The 18,191-nt window shown below is 41.6% G+C and overlaps 1 protein-coding gene across 5 annotated transcripts in view; it reads right to left on the bottom strand.

Moving 5' to 3' along the window:
• Positions 1 to 12,178: 12,178 nt before the first annotated feature.
• Positions 12,179 to 18,191, bottom strand: part of B3GALNT1 (beta-1,3-N-acetylgalactosaminyltransferase 1 (Globoside blood group)) — a 32,496-nt gene continuing 26,483 nt past the window's right edge. For all 5 annotated transcript variants that reach the window (XM_082655096.1, XM_082655097.1, XM_082655095.1 and 2 more), the window contains 2 exons: positions 17,430 to 17,522; positions 12,179 to 14,743 (listed from right to left, as the gene is read on the bottom strand). In XM_082655096.1, the coding sequence (XP_082511222.1) occupies positions 13,714 to 14,709 (996 nt within the window). In that variant the 5' untranslated portion in view covers positions 14,710 to 14,743; positions 17,430 to 17,522 and the 3' untranslated portion in view covers positions 12,179 to 13,713. The remainder of the gene's footprint in view (positions 14,744 to 17,429; positions 17,523 to 18,191) is intronic.

An 18,191-nucleotide genomic window follows, 5' to 3' on the forward strand; every position in this document is an offset into this window, starting at 1 on the left:
TGGTCATCTTCCCGAGACATCTCTTTCTGTTTATGCCAATTGCTTCTTTATCCAAGTAATATTAGCTTTGGCCCAATTATATTAGAATTCTATTGAATTAGAATAACAGAAAGTGAATAAGATATTGGGAATATCTCATTGTGGTCAGCAGTGGAATTTTTGTTGTTTTGTTTTTAATCATGAAAACATACAACAAGAAAAGCAAATTAAGTCAAGCCAGTTTCTGATTTGTTAAGATTAAAACCATAGGAGGAGTCCAGTTATTAAGGAAGGAAAGGAGGGTTGGAGGGAGTAAGAAAAAACAACCCACATAACTGAGACGTATTTTTCACGAATGGTATATCTCAAAATCTGCTCTTGTTTCCTGCTGAATTTTGAAACAGTGACTTTGTATATGCATTTACTATACCTATTTTAACATCATGAAAAATTTTCCATGAGCATTTTCTTGCTATTTTAAAAATCATAAGATGTTATTTGTTTATAAAAAGATAGCAGGCTCCATAAAATATTAGACAATGCTTTCTTTTAGGAATCTCCCAATTGAATTTAATAATTAAATCATGCGTCAAAATGACTGCTCAAATCAATCAGACTGTCTGGTAAGTTAGTCCCTGAAAACTGTCCATAAAATACAACAAAACCTTGGCAAAACCTCATTACTCTTGGTACTCTTCAGAGGTTTTTATACCTACTAGTCTATATTTGTCTCTAAGAGACATTTGAAAAAAAGTTAAAATGTCAATTTGATGTTGAGCTCAGAGTCTATGGCAGTGCACGGTCACTCAAGATGCATGGCATGTGTTTCAGGTCCCTTGGATGTGTGCTAGGGGTAGATTTAGCATTGTAGAGACTAATGTGTTCATGCTATCACTGATTCTGTGTTGTATACAAAATGAACAGCTAAAAATTCACCCTTGATGACAAGATTAAAGCAAAAATAAACACATTAAAGCTACTGGACTTTTTTTTTTTTTAAAGCTGTTGGACTTTATACATAGAGCTGCTGCTCTTCTTTTTCTTTTGGTTAAACTCATTTTACATTCTAATGTCTGTGCTGGAATTTTCTAACTTTTCAATGCTTTTGCGTTGGAGTGGCTGTTAAGTTGGGATTCCACATAGAAAGCAGAAAAACAGTTCATGGCCTGAGGATAAGACAAAAGTGTAACAGAAACAAGAGATATAGGAGATATCAAGACTTCAGGTGCTCTCATTTGGAACAGGAATAAGCCTGGCTCCGATTCAAAGCAAGATAAATTTGTTTATTTTGGGGACTTCCCTGGTGGCGCAGTGGTTAAGAAGCCACCTACCAATGCAGGGGACACGGGTTCGAGCTCTGGTCCGACAAGATCCCACATGCCGCGGAGCAACTAAGCCAGTGCACCACAACTACTGGGCCTGCGCTCTAGAGCCCGCGCTCTGCAACAAGAGAAGCCACCACAGTGAGAAGCCTGCGCACCGCAACGTTGCCCCGCCCCCCGCAACTAGGGAAAGTCCACGGGCAGCAACGAAGACCCAACACAGCCCAAAATAAATAAATTTATTTTTTTAAAAAAGTATACAAATGTATGCAATAAAAATTGTTTAGTGTTAACGCAACCTTTACCCAGCTTTATACCACAGCAACAAAGTTTATATAGTGTAACCAGTATTAGGTGATAACAGTTAGATTAGCTATACACACATGTAAACTCCAGCAACATGACATGACACACCTCTGAGAAAAGTGTTCAGAAGAGAATATCCATCTGCCAAGGTTTTCACAAGATTCAGGAAGGAAGAGTGTGGAATTTAGAGACAGAGGGAAGTAGATATATACACACACACATGCACACATGTAATACTATTTTTAAGTATTCTAAAGATGAAATGCTTAGATGTGAACAGCACTTGGAACTTAGAAGAAGAACACTAAAAGTTAATCACCAGATTGCTGAATTTGGAATTGGGTGTAACAAAGCAGAAAAATGTGGCCTTGGATTTTTTTTCTCCTTTTCATTGAGAATAATATTTGATAGCCAGAGTAGAACGTGCCGTCTGCAAATTCTGGTCTTCCACTCCTTTCTCTGGGTAGAAGATTTCTAACATAAAATGAAGGATGTGGTTAGAGATTTCAGGATGAATATTTGTTATCTGGATTAGAGTAAGAATTATGGACGTTTCCAAAACCAACCACAGATCCAGAGAAATAGGAATCAAGAACCACAAACACCCTACCTTCACTTCAGTGACAGTTATATTCTCTCTCTTTCCCTTCTTCTGTTTTAGTTTAGAAATACACTAGTGACGATCTATTTGGTTTTTTGTTACGGTAATAACAAGAGAAAGGGAACTTTAATATAAGGATTTTAGTGGTGCCTGCTGGAATCCAAAGGCAATAAGTATTTAAGTGGGGCCTCGGGAACAATTCACACCTAAAGACTCAAAAACTCTCCAGGAGTCTACAGGGGCTTCCTCTTCCAGCTTTCCCAGATTAACTGGTATTGCACTAGGCCATCTACCATAAACAACTATAAAACTGGATAAACTGTGCTAAGCAACTGTTTTCAGGCATTGGACAACTTGGACAACAGGCAGTGCAAGATAGCATCTTTGAGAGAAGGGATCACAAGCTGCCCCGTGATCACCTCAGCTCTCTGTGAGGCGACACTTTTCTGGTCGTGGCACAGCAAGCTGGAGTCCAAGCAGAGCTAGACGGAAGCGAAGATACAGAATGTGCCTGGAGTCTGTGGAGAGCTGTAACAGAGGGGGAGCCTCGGAAGTCTATGCGTGGGCCCCTCACGAGTCCTTAGCTGAGGGCTCACTGCACATACGCAGGACCCTGCACTGAGGCTCAACTGAACATGGCTGCTATGGGACTGAGAGTGGAATAAAAACACTAGAGACTGAGTATTGCTGGGGAATATCAAGTTCTGGCCCAAGCAGAGTAGAGAGACATCCAGTGGAGACACTTAGGTTGTGTATTAAGAATAAGGACCACTCTCTAAATGAAGGCCCACTTCAGATCTAGCCTAACTGAGCCTGAAACCAAGTGCTGACAAGATCTGTAAGAGAGACAGAGTAGGGAAGTTGAGTTGCAACAAATTGAAGGGGCTTGGGAACACCTTAAGCTTTTACAGATTTGCTGAGACAAACCATAACACATTCCCCGTGACTCCCCCTGCAAAAAAAAAGAAAAGAAAAGAAAAAAAGAATCAAGATAGTTACCTAGGGCTTCCCTGGTGGCGCAGTGGTTGAGAGTCCGCCTGCCGATGCAGGGAACACGGGTTCGTGCCCCGATCCGGGAAGATCCCACATGCCGGAGAGCGGCTGGGCCCGTGAGCCATGGCCGCTGAGCCTGCGTGTCCGGAGCCTGTGCTCCGCAACGGGAGAGGCCACAGCAGTGAGAGGCCCGCGTACCGCAAAAAAAAAAAAAAAAAAAAAAAAGATAGTTAGCTAATAACTGAACTACTTTACTTATGAGAACAAAAATCAAATATCAAAACTCTTCAGAGAAAGATAAAAGAATCCAGAATATTTACAGGTTTTAAACATGTACTCACATTGTCCAGTACAATATAAAATTGAGAAATTACCAGACATGTAAAGAAACAGGAAAAGTTGACCAATAGTCAAGAAAAAACAGTGGTCAATAGTAGTCAACCTCAAGAGGCCTAGATATTAATCTTAGCAGATTTACAGCAGCTATAATAAATACGTTCAAGGAATTTAAGGCAACTATGGTCTTAGTGAGACAACAGATAAGGAATCTCAACAGAGAAATGGAAAATTAAAGATAAAAATTCTAGAAGAGAAAAATAAAAAAACTGGAATGAAAGTTCTCTGGATCGGCTTAAAAGAACTTGGAGATGACAGAAGAAGAAGTGAGTAAACTTGATCAATACAAATTACCTAGTCTGAAGAAAAGACAAGAATAAAGATTGAAGGAAAATTAATTGAACATGTTCTACAAAGACATGTAGGACACTATAAAGCAGTGTAAGTTATATGTTACTCAAATACCATAAAGAGACAAGAGTGAGAATGGGGCAGAAAAATAATTGAAGAAATAGATAGATAAATCATAAATTTCTCAAATTTTATGAAAAACATCAACGTGTAAAACCAGGATGATCAGCAGACCACAATGAAGCAAAATACAAAGAAAGCATACCCCACATAGAATTATCTGACTCAAAATGTCAATAGTACAAAGGTTGAGAAGCCCTGATCTAAAGCAATCAATTAAAAAAAATAATTTCAGGGACTGCCCTGGGGGTCCAGTGGTAAAGAATCTGCCTTCTAATGCAGGGGTTGTGGATTCAATCCCTGGTCAGGGGACTATGATTCCAAATTCTGCAGGGCAACTAAGCCTGCATGCCGCAACTACTGAGCTCGCACACCTCAACGAGAGAGCCCACGTGCTACAAACTACAGGGCCTATGTGCCCTGGAGCCCGTGCACCACAACTAGAGAGAAGCCCACCCGCCGCAACGAAGAGCCTGTGTGCCACAATGAAGAGCCTGCGTGCCGCAACAAAAGATCCCACATGCCTCAGAGAAGATCCCATGTGCAGCAACTAAGACGCAACACAGCCAAAATATATATATATATATATATATATATATATATATATAATAACTTCAAACACAAGAGCAATAGCTAAGAAGGCAATTGAGGAAATTAAATGGAATGCTAGTGACTACTCAACTCAAAAGAAGGCAAAGGGGCCACAGAGGTGCAAAATGAAAAGTAAGTAACAGGATGGTACACTTAAACCCAATTATATAAAAATTACATTAAATATAAACGGACTAAACACTCCCTCATAAGGAAAGTCTTTTTTTTTTTAATGCTGCTGAGACAACTAGATACTTACATGAAAGAGAATGAATTTCAAATGCTTTCTCACTCTGAATAAAAATTTAAATTGGAGCTGGATCATAGACCTTAATGTAAAACCTAAAACCATAAAGCTTCTAGAAGAAAATATAGGAGAAAATCTCCCCCACCTTGGTGTAGGTAAAGATTTCTTGGGTGGGGCACAAAAAGTATAAACTATAAAAGAAAAACTGGGTAGGAATGTACAATGGTACAAACACTTTTGAGAACTGTTTGGCATTTCATAGTAAACACACACCTACCCTATTGCCCAGCAGTTCCATTCCTAGGTGTTTACAGAGAGAAATGAAAACATAAATACACACCAAAAAACTCATACAAGGATCTTTATAGCAATCTTGTTCATGATAGCCCCAAACTAGAAACAACCCAAATGGATAAACAATTTGCTGTTTACTCATATAATGGAATAATACTCAGCAATAAAAAGAAATTTCTGACACAAAACAACATGGATTAATGTAAAGTACATTATGTTCAATCAGAGAAGCAAGACTCAAAGATACATACTGCATGAATACATTTACATGAAATCCCAAAATGGCGAGACTAAATCTACAGTGATAGAGACCAGGAAGTGGTTGCTCTGTAATGGGGGTGGGGTAGGAGTAGGGATTGATTGGAAGACGGCATTAAGCACCTTCGTGGGATGATGGAAGTGTTCTCTATCTTGTTTTAGGTGATGTTTGTACAGATATATAAAACTGCCCCAAATCATTGTACTGAGCACTTAAGTTTGTGCATTTTAATGTATGTTAATTGTACCTCTATAAAAAAAATCTCATTGACAATAGCATCAAAAAATACAAAATACTTAGGATTAAATCTAATGAAATATATGCAAGACTGTTACATTTTCATAAACTTCAGAATATTGCTGAGAGAAATTAAAGAAAATCTAAATAAATGGAGAGGTAGACCATTCATAAATCAGTAGACTCGATATTGTTAAAACAGCCTTTCCCCCCAGTTTCTATATTTAATGCAATTCTAATCAAAAGCCTAGAAGACTCTTTTATAGAAATTGTAAAGCTGATTCCAAACTTTTCTTGAAAATTCAAAGGTCATGTAATAGTCAAAACAACATTGCAAAAGAATAAAGTTGGAAGACCTATATCATCAGATTTTAAGACTTAGTATAAGGCCAGAGTAATCAAGGTAGTATGGCAGTGATGGAAAGGCAGACTTACAGAGCAATGGAACAGAATTAGAGAGTTCAGGGAAAAAAAAAATCAGTACACTTATTGCCCCTTCATTTTTTTCCCTTGTTCCTCTTCTTAGAATATCCTACTTGCTTCCAGTCTGTCTTCCTGCTGGCGGCCTTTCCAGACTCTGGCCCTGGGGGCAGCAGCAACATCCTCCCCATTGTGCCCTCCACTGTTTACAACCATCCTTTAGAACCAAATGGTGATTTAATGAAATTTCCCAGGTACTGAGCACCTACTTCCTGTGGGGTCCTCCCATTTCCTATTTCAACGAATTCTTGCAAAAGCACTACAAGCCAGACACTCTTATTACCTTCCTGCCATGTGCAAGGCAAATGAGGTTCAGAGAGAAGAGTAATCCAGATAGTAAGAGGTGGCACTAAGACTTGAACTCAGATCTGTGTGACTCCAAAGCTAATGCTAGTACTTCTCTCAGAGCTAGACTTTCCAAGTCCAGGTCCTGTTAATTCTGCACTCCCAGCATCTTTACCAAAGGATTCTCCAGCTTCTTTTACCTCCTTTAAGGTTGGGAATTTGTTATTTCCTGAAGCATCCTGCTCTATCTCTGGATTTCTCTGATCCTATACTAAAATCTCTCTCCCTGTCACTCCTCCCACTACCTTGGTCCTGCCTTCCAGAGTCACTCTGGTCAAGACCGTTTTCTCTGCCACAAGGCTTCCTCTTCTCCAGGCTGATGGCCCCAGCATCTTTAAATCATCATCTGACTCTGAAGAGAATGAGAATTACTAACCCTCTTCATAGATGAGGAAATGGAGATCCAGAAAAAGCAAAGTACGCTCCAGGTAAAGAGCTGAGACGAAGGCAGGTAGGCCAGCATGGGCCTGGGGTGCCTGAGAAACAAAGGGCAGACTGGAGAAGGCTGGTATGCAAGGCATGGGGCAGAGGTTGAGGGGCGCTGGGCTTCATTTGCAGTGCGAAACCATACTTCTGAAGCTACTGGATCCCCCAAATGTCAATCTTACTCCTTTACCCTCCAGGCCCACCTGGTACAGAGGTTGGCCTAGGGTTGGCACCCATAGGAATCCTTGCGGCTTCCTGTGAGGTCTGGCGGAAGGGAAGCCTGCAGAGCCTCAGGCCCACCAGCCTGGCCCTAGGCCGCCATGAACAAGGCGAACTGGCCCTGGCGAAGGGCTTATCTGAATGTGGGCCTTTTCTGTTGCTGTAAAGTACTTCCCTTCCGTGAGCCTGAGACTCCAGGTCTGAAGCTTTCCTCAGGGATTACAGTCTTAGCCTCACTGACAATCCACCAACAGTCCAATGTAAACTGTGGGCTTTCGGCGGTAATGATGTGTCACTGTGGTGACAGCCAGTGTAATAAATGTCCTGTCCTGATGGGGAATGTTGATGGTGGGGGAGGGAGTGTGTACATGGGGGCAGAGAGTATATGGGAAATCTCTGTACCTTCCTTTCAATTTTGCTTTGAACCTAAAACTGCTCTAAAAAATGAAATGTATTTTTTAAAAAACATCTAATATCAAAATTTCCCAGATTTATATCTCCTAGTTGAGGACAACGCTCAGACTTAGACTGCTTAGCCTTAATTCTAAATTCTTTGAGAGGGACTGCAATTGCGCTGTAGTGTCAAGTGGACCACGGGACTGTCGCCAGGGAGCTGCGATCTTAAGACAGGGAGAATTCGCATGGCTTGGGTCACACTGTACTAACCACGCAGAGGAAGTTAGTGGATAAGACATTTCTCAAAAGTAGAAGTTTCTCAAGAAGGAAGTTGTTCAGCAGACAAAATAATAACTGCCTGTCTACTTGCTTTCAAATTTAAGGCTGAGAAATACAAAATTTAGTTTCTTCTTATATAATACTTTAAAAAATTTTACTGTTTGTATGTTAAGGTTCACTAGAGAGAGAAGCAGTGTGCAAAATTTTTTAAAGATTCATATAAAAAGAGATTCAGTAACAAAGGTGAGGTTGTTACTTTCCTCCTCTTCATAGTCATTGAGCGAAGAGACAGGCTTGATTATCACTTGAAACACCAAATTAGTCATTTATGGCTTTTCAACAGTTTTTGTCCTGAAACCTTGAGACACTTCATTTTTAATAAAGTAATTATAGCAGCCTCGGGGCATGGAAGAACAGCGAGACCTGGGTGCTCTCCGGTCATTTCATTGTGAATTTACCAAAATCCAGAGATTTTCCAGCTTCTCATTTACAAAGAGGGCAGAGTGAACGGCGTTACCATCAGATTCTGAAACTACTTTTTGCCAAGTTCGTAACACAAACCTTCTCGGATGACAGGCAGGCAGTAAATTGTGAAAGGCAAAGAGATGTGGCCCTGACCTCTCTTCTTCCAAATGAGAAGACGTGGCTCCACAGGTGAGACAGGTTCAGACTCCTCAGGGCTCCCTCCCACAGCCTCCTTCTCCCCGCTCTGCCCCCGCAGGTGCAACCGCAGCCCCGCTGCCCGACACGGATGGCGGGCACCAACCAGAGAGGAGTGTCCACCGCGTCCCCGAGGGCTGCTCGCAGGCGGGGCACCATCCCCCAGCAGGATCCAAGCCAGAGCCTCAGAGCTCCCGGGTCACAAACCAGCTGTTTTCTCTCTGCGCTGAAGGAGAGTTTGATTCATCTCCTCACATCTCCCCAGTCACCATGGGCACAACGGCTCCGGTCAGGGAAACTGTTCTTACATCCCTGGAGTTAGGTTCCCCCAGCTGTGAGGAACTGACCACTGGACCCACGACATCCAAATGTGTGTGGTTACTTAACACCAAAGGGTCTAGAAGAATGTGGGCCCAGGCTCACCATCTCAGCCCACTGCCTTGGCCTTTAGGCTCATGGGATCACCATGGTAGCTGCAGATTCCAGCAGTGTAGGCAGAACATCTTATCAAGGAAAAGGAGGCTTTCTCCTTTTTTTCTTAATGAGGGAGGAACACAGGAGGCCACAGGCAGACATCCCCCATGAAACAGGAAGGAAGGGGCCAGGGCACAACCTTTAAAAGAATGACAAGAGCCTTTGAACATATGACATAAACTGACTAAAACTGACTAGGTCGGAGATGGCAGAAGATTTGACTCCCAGCAGACCTTGAGCCTCATTATGCACTCACTGTAATACACTAGCATACGCTAAGTGACACACCATGACATCTCTGAGGCTGATCATCAAAGGCCAAAAAGTGGGTGGTGGCCCCAATCCTGGAAATCTCCTCCCCTTCCCCAAAAGAGTTGGAATAATCCTCCCACTGTAGTCAGCCTATGAAATTACACAGCCCGTAAAAACTAACCTGGGGCGCTCTCACCTTTTGAGACAGTCCGCATTCCGTCTATGGAGTGTATTTCTCCCATGGCTGCTCTCACTTTCTGAGTCGACCCCATGCCCTGGGGTTGCTCTCAAGCCTTTTGAGACGGACCACGTTCTTCTGCCTGTGGAATGTGTTCTCTCTCTAAATAAATCCACCTCTTACTTATCACTTCGTCTCTGAATTCTTTCTGCGATGAGACACAAAGAACCTGAGCTTCAGCAAGTCCTGACAAGAAGTGAGCAATTTTAACTAACAGTGGTTTAAGTCCCAATCAGAGTTGTGTGGTTTCACTTGGGGTCCCACTGGCAGGGACTGGTTCACAAGAGTCTGCTGCGGGAAAAAGCGGGAGGGCACGGAAGGGGCTGGCAGCTCAGCAGTGAGCCAGCCTTTTCCCACGACACCTTCTGACCCTGCTTTTTACCTTTACCTAAATTTGTTCATATATTGTTAAAACATTTATGTTATAAAAGTAATTCATCCTTGTTGTTGAGAATGAAGTAATAAAAGGTACTTCAAAGGGAGCAGTCATTGACAGGCAACTCCTGTTAACATTTTGGTGTCTCCTGCTTGTTTCTGTTCGGTTTCTACAGGGAGAAAGGGGGAAGGGGGAGAAGGGGGAAGAGTGTTATTTAAAACCTTCGCTGCAGCTGCTGCAGCCTTTTAAGAGAATGATGTTAACTCACCACGAGGGGCCTTGATTTTTCATCTGGGAAATGTCTCAAAGGGGGTACTTTAAGGGGGAAATGTAAGTAGCGCTAACCTCCACCCTCCCTCCCACGTGGTCTAAAGGGTGAGAGTAAAACATAAAAAGGGCTAAGTTGGCAGACGTTTTAGACATTATTCACTGAAAACCTAAAGGAAGGGTAAGGCTTGCAAATGCGAAGAAAGGGTCACATGTGAGGAGAGACTATCTAAGCGCACGTTTTGTGCTTCCATCACTTACCTTAAATACAGAGCAACGGTATCCATCCTTGTCGGGCCCTCCTTTGACTTTACAAGACCCATGAGTCGGCTCTTCCCTTGGGCACAAATTCTGCCAAGGGCCTGCCCACTCAAACTGCCTCTTGGCTTTCGGGGCCCATTTCCCATGCTCGCTTCCATCTCCTACCAACACATCCATCAACACGTGTCACCTGTTTTGACTCCTTAAAGGGTTGGTCCTATATTAACTACACGTGGGATAATCAAGCAGCTGATGGAGACTGTGAGAGGGTTCTAATCGCTCACACAAAATCCAGGGAAGCTGGCTTAATATAAAGATGAATTCCCAGTGGATTAAAAGAACCCCAAAGACGTCAGATGGGCCTGCCACATTTCTCATACTCACCCTTCCCCTCTCTCTCTCCCTCCATCCTGCAATAAATGCCTACCCGACGCCAAGAGAAAAGAGCTTTATCCCCAAGCTCACACTCAGAAATACGGTTATAAATAGCTCAGCTCCGGCTGCTCTTCATCTGGCGAGTTGATGGGAACATGATAATGCCAAGACCATTTAGCGTAGAGCTGGGGAAAGAGTAAGGAGGGGGGTGAAAGGGCAGCCCTCTCAGGAAAGGGCTCAAAGCACCAGCTCCCAGTAAGCCAGAAAACCTCTGATGCACTGGGGCCGGCCTCAGAATCCAGGTCCCTGAGCCCCTTCTCCCTTTCACGCACTAGGTGTGGCAGATTACTGTACCCCACTATTCCTTGCCCACCCTGTAAAAGAACACAATATTCCTGGCTGCCAAAAAATGACGTGCACTACTTCCTGTGAGACCAAACCCCTGCCCCACCCTGCCTCAGACACTGGGCTGGGCATGGGCTTTGCTTTGGTCAGCAGATACAGATGTTAGTGTTTCCACCAGCTCCTTCTCCTTCCACCAGCTCTTTGTCCTCTCCCTCTACAAGAATGGCATGTTCCAGACAGCGTTGCCCTTCAGCTGGGACCCTGAGGTGAGAAGATACACACAGTAGCCAGGGCTGGTAACCAGTAGCGTGCGGTGTGGATGCAAAGAACACATGGTTGTTGTCAACCTCTGAGATCTGGGAGCTGTTCTTGCAGCATAATCTGGCAAAGGCTAACACGCTGGGGTCACAGACTCCATGCTTACAGGCAAGCAAAGTAAATGAGTGAGGCAGAGAGCAGGTAAGACCACGGGGATGTGGCAGGGCTGTGGATGGCAGAAAAGCAGCTGCCTAAGGTTAGGCTCTGTATTAAACTGTTACCAGTTAAAATAAAAGGTGCTATTCATGTGGTTAAACGTCAGAGGCCAAGATTTTAATAACACAGCTGACTAATACTACTTGAAAGCAAACATGAAGTTAAAAACAAAAAATATAACGACCCAACCTCAATGTTTTTCATAATCATTTAACTCTTTAGAGATCTCTTAAGCACCAACCTGTAGTTGAAAAGGAACAATCTTCTAACTGGCAATTACTCACGTTTTACTGCTTTTTTTGGTCTCATCTTAAAGGGAAGGGAAGTTATCTTTTATTTTAAAAGTTCTCCCTCTATAAATTATTTGACTTAGCTTCCCAAATACCAATATAAAGTTAGGCAAATTGGATCAAATCTAATCCTACCACAAAAATAGCCACCACCTGTGTCTTAAAGAAAGTGACTCCCGGGGGGTGGGTGGTGGTGGTGGGATGATTTGGGAGATTGGGATTGACATGTATACATTAATATGTATAAAATAGATAAATAATAAGAACCTGCTGTATAAAAATAAATAAAATTCAAAAAAAAAAGAAAGTGGCTCCGTATGGATGGGAATTAGCAAGGGCATAGATGGATTCCACAGAGTATTTCATTTAATTGATTTTATTGTAACTGGATCAGGTCTGAGAGGAGGGAAATGGAAATAGCCTTGTTATCAAGAATCAAACATTATAATGTTTCTAACTGAAATTAAGCTTTTCTTATAGGAGAATTATAAATATATGAGTATTACAAGAGCTGACTATATATTTTCAAGTTCGTATTTTCTGCCAACAGATTTGATCTTTCACCATCATGTAATCCAGAAAAAAGGAAATCACTTGTCCCGTATCAGGCATAATGGGAAGTTGCACAATCCCAAGAACATGGGGGCAAGGAGTGCTTCTCTTGGACCAACTAGCAGGTCAAAGCTGACCTACATCACCACTCCTATGAAAAAACGTGCTTCTCCATGACATGGAAATCAGACTTGATTTTAGACCACATAGTGGGGCTTTCCTCTTGATGTGAAACCAATAACAATAGCAGCAGTGTTTTTTTCTTCCTTTTTATTCTCAAACTGATTGTTAATTTAAAAAAAACACGGAGCAGTTAACAATGCAACTTGAATCTTTAGTCTTCTCTTTCCAGCTCAAGCACTGAAATATGCCACTCCTTTCATAATATTCTGGCTATCACGTTCTCTCTTTTCTTTCTGGCTTCAGAGTCCTTTCCAAAAGGAAACATGCTGCCTGGCGCTCTACATTACTCCTAGTTTCCAGGTGGAACAATGAGACAGATGAAGTGACATCTAAAAACACCAGGGATTATATTTTTAAAAACAAGACAATAATTTAGATCTTCTTGCTTTAATTCTTCTCTATATTACCACGAAGAAATATTTATCAAAGTTCAGGAGATTACTGATATGCAATAATGACCGATATCTACACATTAATGGAGCTATTCATAATAAACTCATCAGTGAAGTAACTGGAAAAGAAGTTTAAATATAAAGAGTGATTTTTCACTATTCTGTTTATACAGTATTGAAACAACCATAACATTCAAACACCCATAAAAGTGCAAAACTTTAAGTACCATTAAATAATAATTGATAACTGAAATACTGCAACATCCTGAAGTATCTTCCGAATGACCAAAAAGAGATGAAATTTTGTTCAGCATAACTTCACTTGTTTTACACACAACTATATATTTTAAAAAACTGTAATCCATGTAAGATATACACAAAACCCTGAACTGACTAGATTGTTCAATGAATAATACTCCACACTGCTTTGCTGTTATGGACAGATGAGCTTATAATTCAATGAAACCCATTTAAGAAGTTTTAATCTATAGAACGACACGTTCAAATTGTTTGGTCCTATGTGTTTTATTAACAAAAACCTCCCATTCCTTTATAAGATGTTTAATTCCTCTGAATCTCATCTTTAAAAGGCCTGACTTGATTGTTGTCAAAATAAACCACAGGTCAAGTACAACCCTCCAGTCTCCAGCCTATAGCCTCTTCATGAGTTTCAGTTCCATGTAAGCCACACAGTGACCTTCCCATGAGTTTTCCATTGGAGATTTCATAGTCTAACTTTAACGTTTTCCACAAAGTATCCCTCCCTTCTCTAGGCTTTGGGTAGAATGTCAAATTAATAATGGCATGTGGTGTTCCTTAGCATAACCTGCCAAAATGTGATAATTTCCTTGGAAGAAAAGCCATGGGCTGCAATCACGCGTCTGAGTTGACAGACATCCAAATGGATCCTATATAAAAAGAAAAGGTTGGTGTCCTCTGGAATGTGAATGTCCACTTTTAATAAATTCAAACAGATCCCAACATAAACATCTTCAAACTTGATGGGTTTTACGTGACTCATCATTTCATAGATTCTTGGCACCAAATCTCTGGACATTATATAACCCAACCCACTGCAGTAGGGAGGAAACACCTTGAAGGGATACTCCTGGTATGAAATATGGGTTTTTTGGTAAAATCCTCTATAAGAATAATTATCAATTAGAGGATAACCTGTGAAAAACTTCTCTGAGTGGTTTAAATTTAAAAGATACTTCACCAAATTGCCAGTATTGATGAAAACATCAGTGTCTGTCTTCATGATGTACCTGGCGTTGGGGCAAAACTCAGTTACCCACCTAAATGCCATAATCGTTTTCAAGGTCAGGTTATTGTACGTGTCTAAAAAATCTTGTCTTATTATGTCGCCATAAAGGAGGTGTTCATCCTCTAAGGATAATGCTAACATTTTGTCTTCCCTTTCAGCCTGCTGGCCTAATAAGAAAAATGTAAGAACCTCATATCCCCACCAAGACTTCTTTTCACCCCAAGTAACTCTAATGGCCTGTCTGGCTTTCACATCTGAGGGGTTTGAGGTCACCAGGATGACCAGAAATGGGTTTTGATGAGAGCAGTTCGAATGCTCTCGAAGTGTGAAGCGGAAGTCTTGTCTGTAAATGGGCTCATATTCATAGAAGTACATCCAGTTCACGCGTTCTATCACATTGTAGTGGGGAAGACTGAGGTACCACATCACCAGGAAGCTCAGGAGTGACAGCAGCAGGAGGCTCCATTTCAGGGATCTCAGCGACATCCTACCCGGAAGAGTGGTCAGGAGCGCTGGGGCCATTCACAGCAACTCAGGAGCACGCGAGCCTTGGGTTCTGGAAGATTTATCAAAGACCTGCTTAGCATGCCACCACCCAAAACACATTTTCAAATGATACCTGATCATCTACTTAAGGAAGAAGAGTTGGGAGAACAAAAGCTCCAAAGCAAAACCAAAAATCCTGACCTGAATCTACTTAACTTCATGTAACTAGAAGCAAACGGATACCAACAACCAAAAGTATATTTCAGCTTTTTACATTAAGACCAATGTTAAAAACATATCCTCAATTATTTGAGGAAAATTAATACTTCTTGTTTGACCTAACTGTTGAAATAATTCTTTACTTCTTTTTCATAATGGTAAAGAAGAGAAGCAGTTTGCTTTATTTTTTACTGTAGATTTATCTTGTAACTCCCCCATTACTCATCTTTTTCTGTCCCTCTGGATATCTAGAATAAAATCATTAATGCAAAGAGATATTATCAGCAACATGTCCAAATAAACCAAGGGTCTTTCTCAGCTGTGTGATCTGATGTGAATTCTAGCAAATCCGGAGTAAGAAAAACCCAACAGCTACAATTATTCACAGTGACCTGCTTGATATGGGATGAGATAAAGGTGGAGATGCTTCCCCTGAAAGGTCAGGCCTCTAAACACAAGAAGAGTAACCATCTCTGGAGTTTTCAAATGCACAAGACTATGAAACAGCGTTTACCTGCCCAAAATACCACCCCAGCCCCCTTTCTACCTCACTAGCTGAACTCAATGCTCAGTTTGGACAGCAAGTGCTTAAATTAAAGGCCTGCCCATAGTATGAGTTTTTGTGAGTTTCCCATTCTAATCTTACTCCCATCTAATCTAATCTAACTTCCCTGTTCAGAAATCCTGCACCAGATCAGAATCATGGGATGGAACCTCCTAGAATACTTGCTTTTGCAGGGAACTTCTAGCTGAGACAAGAAAACTGAGCTAGGAGACACGGTGCATTCACGGTCGCAGCCTCAGCTCTGCTTTGGATCCCAAGGATAAGGTTGGTTTACAATTCGGGATCCCACAGGGCTTTCCTGGTGCCATGATCGTGGGCCTCAGTCCAAAGACATTCATGTACTAAGTGTTTACTAGAACTTCAACATCCACAGACTGCACCAGGCACTAAGGAGGCCACAGGAAGAAGGAAATGGGAGGAGTGCAAATCCCAAGGCAACACGTAAACATGTCACAGCAATGTAGTACAGACTGTTTCCATCAAATGCTAAAGAACTTCAGAATGAGGGACAGATCAACAACATGAAGGGCAGGTTGAGGAAGCTTCTGACCATGCCCTTTCACCCACAATCAACTGGGGGAGAGATCCTGGGAACCCAGAATTTGCTGTGGAGGGCATACATTAATGTCATTATATGGAAAGGCTGGTCTACCAAGGGTTCTACCTTGGGGCAATCTTAGGTCTTTGGACATACAGTTCTTCTGCCTCTTAATACATATAAAAATGACAGGATCTCAAGACTCTTTGTCCTTTCCCTCTGGCCATATCTTACCTGCCCTGATTACTTCTTGCTACAATATCCTTTCCTACCTCTAATGTTTTTTATATTTTAAGTCACACAGTACAATGGAATGTTTCGGCAAACTCTCTAGTTCGGTTTCATGTATACGTGTCTTGCCTTTCCACTTATATTCTATGACCTTGTCGGAAAGAACATTTTTCTTTTGACAAGAGTCAAAGTACAAGACAGAGACCTACAGCAAGAGTGCAATGAACACTGACCTGTCTGATGTGCTATTTCTATTTGTAGAAACATAAAATGTAGGTCTATCCATCCCACCCCCATCCTCCTTTCTCCCCCTTACTAGCCTTACACAGCTAGCTCCCAGAAAAAGCTGAAGCAGAATAGACCTAGAACGAGAATTATGGAAGGAATTAATATCTTCTTACACTTTCTCCTCACCTGGCTACTAGACACAGCACAACCCTCGGGAGCTCCATCTAATCTCAGCCATCGATGACCTGTACATTTATTACAACTGTCATCAAATGGCAGTTTTACGTCTCATTCTAACAAACTGGCACATTATAACAAATTTCGGACACATGGAAGGAAAGCATCTGAGTAAGGGGCTTCATGTATAACTGCACACAGGCAATGGAGGCCCGGCTACTCTTCAATAATGGGAAGAACTCAAAAACAGCAAATCTTACTATAAAAGTTATCTTTTATGCATTCTACAAGCCACAGTTCATAAATGTGAAATTGTGTCTGTAGTTATGATGTCTACTGCTTATGGGCCTACGAAGAAAATAAAGTAGCAGCAAAAAGAACAGGAACTATCTATTCCAAAAGTGGGGGAAGGTCTTTGAAGGACTGGCTGGAACAGACTTCAGGTTACCCACAACACAGGTGGCTCCAAAGGCAGAGACCAGAGCCCACACCTAGTTCTGTCCTTTGCCAACCAGGGAGAGCTACGGGTATGTTATTTACCTCCGGAAGCCTCAGTTTCCTCATCTCTACAGAATGAAGATGTTAATACAGTGTGAATTAACAGATGGCCCGTGTCAGGTACGCAACAAACAGAGGCTATCGTCGTGAGCCGTGTTCTACCCTTTGCGGCTATTCCATCCTGTTTATGTTCACTAAATTGATTTTTATTGTCAAAAGGGATTATCCTAAAGAAATAATCTTGATGAATTCTTCTTACTTGATGAATGTTTCGAAGCATCAAAAGATTTTATTTCTTACCTTCTTGATTTATTTCTTCTGAGTGAAAGACCTTCAATTTCATCAACTGAACATTCAGTAGCAAGTAGTAGTCAAAAATAGTGCTTGAAATTTCTGTAAGATACGTAAGAAACTTAACAGCATCTACTTATGGGTCAGGGAATTGGACGTCAAAGAGGGGAACGGAACCCCTTCCCCATTCCAATTTCTTTCTGAACATATGCTGAAATAAAACGTTAAAAAAAGCCCACGAATCCACAGAATTCAGAGAGTTCATGGGTTCATCAGGGAAGAAGAGCACTTGGTATTCAAGATGTAAAACCTCTAAGTCCTCACGTCAGATGGTGTCTTACGACATCCTACCACAGTTCCACTTCCCTGGATAAAGAACTCAGGGTCACTAAAAGAAGTGAAACACGAAACTTCTAAGAGACACTCTGCTGGTATCCTCTCTTTAATTCTCTGTTCCACACACATACACAGAAGGTAACCCTGACATGAGACTGTCAACTACCACTTCCCAATCCACTCCCTCCCCTTTGAACCTCTATCTCTACTTACAAATACCCAAGACACATTAGTAAACCGAAAACTATGAAGCACATCTCAATTCCTGCCATGCTTTAGGATGCTCATATACTGATTTTCATCAGTCAAATTGAAAAACCAGAACAGGATGTGACAAACAGGAAGGCACTGATGTGTATCACTCCTTATACCAAAACCACTCCAAATGGATTAAAGATTCAAATGGGAGAAAAATAAACTGCTAGGAGCACAGAC

This window comes from Grampus griseus (genome assembly GCF_964374135.1).
Source record: "Grampus griseus genome assembly, chromosome: 5".
Taxonomy (NCBI): domain Eukaryota; kingdom Metazoa; phylum Chordata; class Mammalia; order Artiodactyla; family Delphinidae; genus Grampus; species Grampus griseus.